This window comes from Echinops telfairi, unplaced genomic scaffold, assembly GCF_000313985.2.
Source record: "Echinops telfairi isolate 266 unplaced genomic scaffold, ASM31398v2 ScPeMD7_7468;HRSCAF=8506_0, whole genome shotgun sequence".
Classification (NCBI taxonomy): domain Eukaryota; kingdom Metazoa; phylum Chordata; class Mammalia; order Afrosoricida; family Tenrecidae; genus Echinops; species Echinops telfairi.
In genome coordinates, this window is record NW_022111369.1 from 41,118,331 (window position 1) to 41,129,184 (window position 10,854).

Genomic DNA, 10,854 nt, shown 5'->3' on the forward strand with positions numbered 1-10,854 from the left:
CCACATTCTAAATTGTGTCTCCGCACTATTATACCATGAATGCTCATTAGCTTTTCGGAACTCTTCCAAGTGTACTAACTGGACATCAAATACAAGGGGTCAGGAACCCACAAGATGTTGAAGAGGCTTTAGAGAAAATTATCTCCAAATTACAGGTAAAGAGATTCAATTATAGGTCTCCTCTCATATTTCCTGAAGACACCATGGTATGGATTACAACAAACATGAGAAACACTGGTCTGAGAATGATGAGAGGCACCCTCAACCTGTGTTAGGGATGCTCACACTTTGTTCAAAATGAAAGAATAAAGATTTCTTTGTTCAAATGAAAAGCTTTTAAAGAAGCCAACCACAGTAAAACAGAGGAGCAGAGTCAGGGGCACAAAAGCCACCTCTGCTGGAAACCTCAGCATCCTGAAAAGCACACATTTAAATGCAGCAGCTTCTTTACATGACCTCAGAAAATGTAGCAGAGGACAGAGAAGCTAAGCTTATACAGCAATATCAAAGCCGGATTGTATGAAGACAGTCCAGCAGCATTGTACCTCCAAAGCATAAACCCCACTATTTAATCCTTACATTTTCTAAAAGTCTTACCTTCAAGTCCCGGTGAATTACTGGAGTCTTACATTGATGCAGCCTGGCAACAGCTTCACAGGCATCGCAGAATATCTGCAGCACTTCTGGTTCCGTAAAACCTGTCTGCAACTTCTGGTTCATCTGATTCACTACCTGACCAGCTAACCAAAAAAGGTAATTGTGAGAAGACTTTTCCCCTCCAAATTAAGGCTGTCATAAAGAAAATTTAAAAATGCCTCTGTGGTCTCAGATAATGGGAAATTGAGGTTTTTCATAATTCCCATATAACGATTAAACCATAAATTATTGATTCAATGATAAATTCCCACCCCCCCACATTTCACTATATTTGAGATGAGAACATCTTACAATAATGATCTGCTAATATTACGGGGCGCTTTTAACATCTAACATCTCTGGAATCAGAGTGTACCATATAATCAAAGACATCTTAGATTTGTCAAAACCATTTTCAACACTTGGTTAGTTATTGGGTTGAAATGGTTAAGAAAAAAGCACATTCTCTATTTTCATGGAATTTAAATTTGAAAGGTAGAGAAAAACATCAATCACATAAATATATGATCCTGATAATATAATTAAAATATGAGACTTTAATGTAGGAGCCTTAAACTTATACTGGACAATAACTAAAGAAAACCAACCAAGAATTGATGCCTTTGAATTAATGGTGATGGCAACGAATTCTGAATATACCATGGACTACCAGGTGAAGGAACACATCTGTGTTGGAAGTACAGCAAAAATGCTCCTTAGAAGTAATGATGACAAGATGACATCTCATGAAATTTCGGATGTGTCATCAAGAGGGACCAGAACCTTGAGGAAGACATCATGCTTGGGAAAGTAAAGAATGAGTGAAAAATTGGAAGACCCTCAAGGGGATGATTTGCTACAGTGTCTACAACAATAGGAAGGGCTCAAATGTAGAATTATAAGGACGGTGCAAGACCTGTCTCAGAACCAACTCAGTGGCACCTAACAACAAACATTTATAATACTAAGCAAGAAAATGGGGGGAGAGACAGTCAGCGAAGACCTCTGTTGGGATTCAAGGATACTTAGGAATTGATGCTTACTATCTTTGAGTCAATTCCAACCTACAGAAATTTCATGTGTTAGTTTAACTGATCCATATAATGTTTTCTGGACTGTACTCATAGCAGAAGCTAAATAACAGGTCTTTCTTCCAGGTCATCACCAGTGGTTCTGAACCACTGACCTTTTGGTTATAAATTAAGCGCAAACCATTTGTACAACCTTCAGACATAATTAGGAACTAATGAGGCGAAGCTATGGAAGAAGAAAAATGACAAATACTATGTACACAGAAAAAGGGAAAGTGTTTGATGCCTTGGATAATTTAAAGAAAGCCAATGTGAATATGGTCTACGAAATAGAGAAAAGAGGACTATGAAGAAACTGGAGAAGCAGAGAGGGACCAGCCATGTTTTGAATTTTATCTGGAGAAATAGGGAAACCTATTTATCTGGCATTTTAAAAGATGTCTCTGATAAAGAGAAGCAGTTGCAAAAATGGAAATGCCAAGCAAAAGGTAATCATCTAGGAAAAGTAAGAAGTAATGGGACTGTCACATATACCACTGAGCCCTAACAGATTTATTGTTAAATTACAATATCCTATAATGACTGATAGTATCTTGTGGTAATCTTTTTTTTTAATTAGCCCTCATTATATTTATTATATTTTAAGAACATTCTAATAAAAATGAAATGTGGGAATACAAAAAAGGGTGAGCTCATTATTAACTTATGAGCTCCTGGCAACACAGTGGGTTACACGTTGGCCTATTACATACACAATCAGCAGCACGGACTCCCTAGCCATTCGTTCCTCTGAGAAGGACGAAGCGCTCTGCTCCTGTAAACTTGGAAACTCAAAGAGGGCAATTCTACTGCATCCTACAGGGTTGCTATGGCAATGGGTTTGATGTGCTTTTGTTTTGTTTTCCCAGACCATTTTATTAGGAGCGAATCCAGACACCATTCCATAATTCAATCAAGCAGTATTGTATAATTGCTACCACAATCAGTTTCAAAATATTTTCTTCCTTCTTCACCCTTACCCCATGCCCCCATACCACTAGAAATCATTCATGTTAGATTTATTATTTTAATCTACTATTGTTGTCTCTCCAATACTCTGTCTGGTAACCAGTTTATCCACATCCCTCAATTATGGTTAGAGGAAAAATTGGAGGCCTAATTCCTGTGTAGAAGTAGCAAAAAAGGTATTTGAACCTACAGGGACAGCAAGTAGAATAAGGCTTTCGGTTTTGGGAGGCGGGGAGTGGATGTTTACAGGACGGGGTAAAAGAGAGACGATGTCAAGGAGTCCAGGAAGAAAAACAGTATGTTTGGACACTGATTATGGAAGCAATTGTACAATTCTGCTTGGCATGATTGAACTATGGAATGATGTATGTATTAACTCCCAATTAATAATAAATTAGGAAAAAAACTGTCTTTGGGGCTTCCACTGTCATCCATAGCCTCTGTACACCAGAATTTCAAATTTTAAGCTCTGATCCTATTTCTTCCTTCAGATTTGTATTATAATTTATAATCTTTGGGTCACGGTGTGCTTCTTCTATGTGGACTTAGTTGATATCTCACTTAGATGGCTGCTTATTTGGAAACAAGCCTAAAGACCCCAGGCACTATTCTGTCTGAAAGCTGGGTATCATCTACTTCTTCACCACACTTTCCTATAGTGCCCATATCTTCTGTGTTCCCTTCATGAAAATGAGTTTCAAGCAGGGTCATATCATAAGAACTAATTGTTCCTAGAATGGAGCTAGGGCTAGGTACAAGCCCCAAATCCATTCCTGAATCTATGTTTTTTATCTGCCTCTGGCTCCCCTTAGGTACCTCCTTGTAAATTTATGGTAGAAAATCTTATCAGTCATCTCCATGGAGCATAAGGACCTTCTGTTAATAGTGTCATTGATTAACCCATGTACTAAATTTTAAAATACTATTGACAGAAGGAGATTGAACCAAGTGTAGACTAACTACATATCACAATTAATTATTCATGTGCACAGAATAAATCCTTATGTGACTGGACAGTATTTATGCAACAATAGGACTTCATTGACAAACAAATTTCACAATAATATTCTATGGCAATGGCAATCACAGATCTGCCAGACTAATACATATCTTAATACAGCAATTAGGGCACTGAAGTAGTAAATTACTGTTGGTCCACCTAAGGACAATTCAATACTCTTGGTATAGCTGTCTTCTGCTTCTTCACACACTGAATTTCAGTGTTAAATCCTAAGGTTACATGTTTGTTTAAGGTAGAGTCTTGTTCACCAAGTGTGATGTCCACCTCACGTCCCTCTGGTATAGCCTTGGAGCTTTGTGTGTCTTGAAGATCCAGGATTCAATGCCCTAGTGGTCTATAGCACTTGGCCTGGGTCCCCATGTTTTTGGGTCTTCATTTGTAATGTTAACTTGAAACTTTGCTTTAACAGTACTGGATAAATGAATTGACTGTTGCACTTAGGAACGTGAAAGGTAGTGCATGGCACACTTGGTTCCTTTGTATTAAAACTTGTCTTTTCTAAAATTTATTTTTCATTCTGAATTTTAAAGTAGAAAGAACATTAAAATTTGCCTAAGCCCCAACTTCAGAAACCATGTCTATTCAGATGCTATCTGCTCAGGGTCCCTATCAGTCCCTGCTTCCATGCAGTTTGTCAGACTCTGAGTCTGTCTATTCTTACACAGGTTATAACTAAAAAATAAAGAGGATGAAAAACTTCCTTGGTGCTCATTCAGAACCTTGAAATATCACTTTACAGCTACTTTGAAATCCTAATTTTGAACTCATTCCAATTCTTCCACACTGTTCAAGGCTGGAAAAAGGGGAATAAATGTTAAACAAATGTTTCTTTCCCTTCTTCCATCCAGTGCTCTTCAGGTCAGAAAACATGAACACAAAAATTAAGTCTCTAGAAAGTCAAAATTATTTTAGATCGCATTTCAAATGTAGAAACAAAAATGTTCATTACTTAAAATCAGAATTTTCGGAATCAGACAAAACCAACAGAACCCTCTCACCAAACTCGGCCTAAAAGAGCCCATTCATAGAAATACAAGCAATAATAATCCACTGTAGTTTGAAGCTTTGATTTTTGGTTTCTTTCTTTTTCTTTTTTTAAGTTAAAAAGCTAATAGATATGAGTTCCTGGCTGGCACAAACTGCTCACTGGTACTTGGCTATTAACTGACAAGTTGGTGTCTCAAATCCATTCAGAGGTGCCTCAAAAGAAAAAGCTAACAGATACATTATTCCTGCTTACCTCTGTAGAACACCTTTTTAAAAAAATCATTTTATTAGAGGCTTATACAACTTTTATCACAATTCATATATACATCAATTGTGTAAAGCATGTAGATCCTTGCAATCGGTTCCCCCTTTCCAAGCCACCCTCCCTCTACCCTCCCAGTATCGCCACTCACACCACTGGCCCTGAAGGGATCATCCAAGAACACTTTTTTTTAAAAGTGTATATCTTTGCATAAAATAATAGAAATATATTCAAAGTATCACCGTTGCTTTTGGGAATTCTGGTACACAAAGCACATAATCTCTCATTTGTGCACCAGAATAAACTGCACCAAACCATGCACCAGAAAGACCAGCCATATACCAGAATGTACCTGTACCATAGGCATCAGTACCCTTACAAAACCCCTTCACTCCTAAACAATGTAATACAGTTTGCTTTTATAAAGTAAAAGGAAATTCTCCCTGCTCCCAGTCCAATCATTGCTTCAAGGGAGAGAAAGAAACTTGTCTGGCAGTCAGAGAAAAGGAACTGAGCATGCTCCATTGGAGGCCTCTGGATTTCTTCCCTTAAGAGAGAAAATTGATCGCTTAACATACACAGCAACCTCAGCTGACAAGACACCTGAACAAAACCTTCTAATGTGAAGACAAATGGTGCATAAGCAAATGTGGCGAAGAAAGCTGATGGTGCCCGGCTATCAAGAAGTATAGCGTCTGGGGTCTTAAAGGCTTGAAGGTAATCAAGTGGCCATCAAGCTCAGAAGCAACAAAGCCCACATGGAAGAAGCACACCAGCCTATGCAATCACGAGGTGTAGAAGGGATCAAGTATAAGGCATCATCAGAACAAAAAATCTTACCACAGTGAATGATGGGGGGAGTGCGGAGTGGAGACCCAAAGCCCATGAGTAAGGCCACTGGAGATCCCCTTGCAGAGGGGTCTCGGGCAGGAGATGAACCAGTCAGGGTGCGATGTAACAACGATGAAAAATACAACTTTCCTCTAGTTCTTAAATGTTTCCTCCCCGCTCCCACTACCATGACTCAAATTCGACCTTGCAAGTCTGGCTAGACCAGAGGAGGTACACTGGTACAGACAGGAACTGAAAATCCAGGGAATCCAGGGCGGCGGATGATCCCTACAGGACCAGTGGTGTGAGTGGCAATACTGGGAGGATAGAGGGAGAGTGGGTAGCAAAGAGGGAACCGATTACAAGGAACTATATATGACCTCCTCCCTGGGGGACGGACAACCGAAAAGCGGGTGAAGGGAGATGTCGGACAGGGCAAGATATGACAAAATAATAATTTATAAATTATCAAGGGCTCATGAGGGAGCGGGGAGCGGGGAGGGAGGAGAAAAAACGAGGACCTGATGCCGGGGCCTTAAGTAGAGAGCACATGCTGTGAGAATGATGAGGGCAATGAATGTACAAATGTGCTTTACATAATTGATGTATGTATGTATGGTGATGAGTCGTATGAGCCCCTAATAAAACGATTAAAAATTAATAATAATAAATAAATATGGGGGGAAGAGTTGTACGAGCCCCCAATAAAATGATTTATGAAAAAAGATATATAAATATAGATATATACATATATATATAACAACAGGGATATAGGTCTATGAACATATATTTATAAGTTAAGTATCAAGGTAGCAGACAGACATTGGACCTCTACTCAAGTCCTCCCTCAACACCAAAACAATTTGTTCTAATAACCTGGACTTCTGTGATGCTCATCTTCCCCACAAAATTGTTAAAGAAAAAAATGGGTGCATAAGCAAATGTGAAGAAAGCTGATGGTGCCCAGCTATTAGAGAATAAAGTGTCTGGGGTTTTAAAGACTTGAAGCTAAACAAGTGGCCATGTAGCAGAGAAGCAGCAAAGCCCACAGGGAAGAAACCCACCAGCCTGTGTGATTACAAGGTGTCAACAGGATCAGGAATCAGGCATGAGAAGACCCAAAACAAACAACTATATAATGTGAATGAAGAGACTCGGAGTAGAGACCCAAAGCCCATCTGTAAACAATTGGATATCCCCTCAAAGAAGGGTCACATGGAAGGGATGAGACAGCCCGGGGTGCAGTATAGCATCAAGGAAACACACAACATTCTTCTAGATCTTAATGCTTCACATACAACACACACACACACACACTTCTCTCCCCTCACCTCCGGCCACACACACACATACACTACCATGACCCCAGTTCTACCTTCCTAATCTGACTATACCAGAGCTTGTACACTGGTACAGATAAAAGCTCTCGACATATGGAAACCAGTACAGATAAACTCCTCAGGAACAAAAATGGGAGTAGTGATACCATGACAAGAGGGGGAAGGTGGAGGGAGAGGGGGAAGGTGGAGGGAGAAGGGAAAGGAAGAACTGATCACAATGATCGACAGATAACACCACCACCCACCACCCTAGGGGATGAACAACAGACATGTGGGTGAAGGGCAACAGTGGATGATGTAGGATATGAAATAATATGAAATATTAAATAATGTAGGACATGAAAATAATAATTATCAAGGGGTCTTGAGGGTGGGGAGGTGTGGGAGAAAGGCGGGGGGAGAGGAGCTGATGCCAAGGGCTCAAGTAGAAAGAAAATGTTTTGGAGGGCAATATATGTACAAATGTGCTTGATACAATTAATGTACAAACTGTTATGAGCTTTAAAAGCTCCCAACAAAATGATTTATTTTTAAGTAAATCTCTTTTTACCTAAAGGCACTATCTAAAGTATAAATTTAGAAATGGCACTAATGAACTTTCAAGGGCCTCCTCATACCAAAAAGCACATGCTTATGCTGATTTTCTATGCCCCGATATTGTTGTTGTTAGGTGCCACTGGATCAGTTTCCACCCATACACAACAGAAGGAAACAGTGCCCAGACCTACACCATCCTTACACTACTATGTCTGAACCTACTGTTGCAGCCATCATGTCAATCCATCTTTAGGGTCTTTCTCTTTTATACGTTACAATTTCAAGTATACTTTGGATCTATGTAGATAATACTATATAGAACTATGGAAGTAAATGTGAAAAGGCATATCTCAAGGATATGAGAAGAGAGTTGGAGAAGAGTGTTCCTACTAAAGTAGCCACAGCTACTAGTATTAGTTCACATTTTAAACCATATACCCAAATTATTGCTATTAGGTTCTTTTGAGTAAGCTCCAATTCACAGTGACCTTAGATAAAACAGAATGACATATTGCCTGGTACTGCATGACCCTCACAATTGTGTCTATGAATTACTTTAGTCAAAATTAAAATTTCATGTAAAACAACGGTTGCTGATGCAGTTACCAGAATAAAAAAATAGAAACAAAAAAAGCCTTCCTCAAAATACAGCTTAAATAATTCCTCTAATTTGAAATAAAATTTGCCCCCAAAACTTGAAGCTAAAGTGGATTTGCTATTATTAAATTTAATCTAGATGTCAATTAAATTCATTTTGATCCATTGTCTTTTAATAATCACAAGTACTCAAGAACTATTGGTTAACTGCAATACAGCTGAAAATAAACATCATAAATGCTAGAATTCTGGACAGCAGGATAGAGAAAATCAGTATCTTCTCCCAAAAAAGGTCAAAATAATGCTCTGCAGTAGAGAAGACGGGATCTTCTGTAAATAAGGGAAAACAATCAAAGAACTCTCTCATTGCCATCAAGTTGATGCTGACTCAAATCACCCCCCAAAGGACACAGAACTGCCCCCTGTGTTTACAGGAGTAGAAAATCCCATCTTTCTCCCACGGACTGTCTGATGGTTCATAACTGCAGACCTTGGGGATTGCAGTCCAATGCATAGCCATATGCCACCAGGACTCAAGAACATCTATGTTAAATCACATATGGAAATAGTGAGCAAGTATTTCACAGGACACATGTATAGTACTGACTCAATTCATTTTCTTTTGTTCTTCCTTCTTTCTAAGACTGGAATAAATGAGAATGTATTTACGACCACACATCACACCTTTCTCCTCCAACCTTCAAGAAACTGCAATAGTTCCTAGCATGCAAATAAGAATAGTCTTAAGAAAGTCTAGATATAAACCAGAGCACCCTGAGGCTGATAAAGTATTCTCACAAAAATTCAACTAATTGCCCCCTTTACAACACATTTAAAAATATTATTAGGTATTTATTATTATGAAGGTATACTATGCAAAAGTAAACAGTTCTTTTAAAATACCACACTGGACTCAAGTAAAATGTGGCCTTCTAGCTTCACAATGGAACAACAATCATGATAACAACAAAAGCTAACATGCTTTACAAAAACCTAAATTTAATAGCATTTAAAGATAACATGGCAGATGCTGGCAAAAATTTTATAATACTGATATTGACACAATATGTTCTTAGTAAAACTATAAAAACTTGGCTAGGAAGCAGGAATGTAACTGCTTTTACCTGCTTAAATTTCCTGTTTTAAACCCAACAGTATTTTACGAACTTTTCATTTTAGATTAAATGCTCAAGTCATTCCTGCAACAACTATGACTAGGTTTTCCTTTTTTTTAACAGCTTTCCTTAATTAGGTAGATAATTAAAGCTGAAGTGGTAGTAATACGTGTCTAAAAGCAGGTGGCAGCTGCCCTGGGAGAAATTCAGACATGTACCAACCTATTTTGAAAGACTTTATGTTTTAGTAGGATACAAACACAGAGAGATGCTTACCTCGACAATACTCCATTAAGATAAGTACTTCCCATACATTATCACTAATTGAATTAACAGCACAATCCAAATAACCCACAATATTTTTGTGACCAGATAATTCCTTCTGTAAAACAAAATGAGGAAAATTAGAGAAAAAGAAACAAACATTTTAAAAACAAACATGTTGAAACTGTATCATTAGCAAATGGCTTGATGCCTAATGTAGTTAAAGAATGTCGAAAAGTAGGCATGAGGGCAGAATCTGACATATTTCAATCATGTACGATTTCCATTCCAAGTCCACTTATTATGATTGCCACTAACAAGCAACTTTACAATAAATAATTATAACTTCAGCAAAGAAAAAAAAGAGATGTTTCACCTGAAAGTAATATTCTCCAAGAGATTAGGCAAGGTAAAGATGGCTTTTTAAAAATTTACTTTTATTCTACGAAAATAAAAGAAATTAAGCTTTAATATTTACAGATAGACACATTTTCATTTGTTTGTTATGCCTGCAACATATTTTGATTTATGTGTGCCTATTTAAGTAGATATTTTGTTTATGTATTAATTATGCTTAATGAACAAAAGCTACAACAAAGAAACCATAAATTAAAAATACTACTACTAATATGAGTGGCAAGGGAATAGAAAAGTAGCAGCTGTCACAAGTCTTCAAGCATAAAACAGCTATCAGCTAATAAAAAGCTTCAAAATAATAATAACCTAGCCAGCTCTATATGGGAAATTCAAAGGCAATTTCCAAAATGGTATTTAAAATTAATTTGCATTTATATAATTACTAATAAGCTTAGTTTTAACTATATACTTTGAAATGTTATCTAATGACAGGTAAACATAATATTAATTCTATAACTCTATAATGCTGCTGACTGTGTTTTATAAACCTCAAGATTATACAATTAAAGCCTATGAAAAGGAAGCATCATGTCATAATAGTACAAGATCTGGCACAAGTTCTACCATTAGGTTGGGGTAAATCCTCTAACTTTTTTGGTCAATCCTTACTAAAAAAAGAAAGAAAGGAGGGGAGGAGGGAAGGAAGGTCTCAAAGTTTAATCTACTATAGCCTAACTAAGGAATAAAATCATAACAGGAGAATTAAGAAAATCAGATTATACAAATGAGTACTTCAAATGAAAAGTGATTTCATATGTGTTGAAGAAGTTGCTAGGAAATCATTCCCCTTCCTAACAGTTAAGATAGT

General features: G+C 37.5%; 1 protein-coding gene across 3 annotated transcripts in view; it reads right to left on the reverse strand.

Moving 5' to 3' along the window:
- BMP2K (BMP2 inducible kinase) overlaps positions 1–10,854 on the reverse strand; it is a 143,873-nt gene that overhangs the window by 84,737 nt on the left and 48,282 nt on the right. For 2 of the 3 annotated variants that reach the window (XM_045284001.1, XM_004703217.2), the window contains exons 3-4: positions 9,642–9,747; positions 598–740 (exon numbers count right to left, since the gene is read on the reverse strand). In XM_045284001.1, the coding sequence (XP_045139936.1) occupies positions 598–740; positions 9,642–9,747 (249 nt within the window). Of the gene's footprint in view, positions 1–597; positions 741–9,641; positions 9,748–10,005; positions 10,073–10,854 lie in introns of those variants that run through there. The other variant, XM_045284002.1, reaches the window with a different exon arrangement.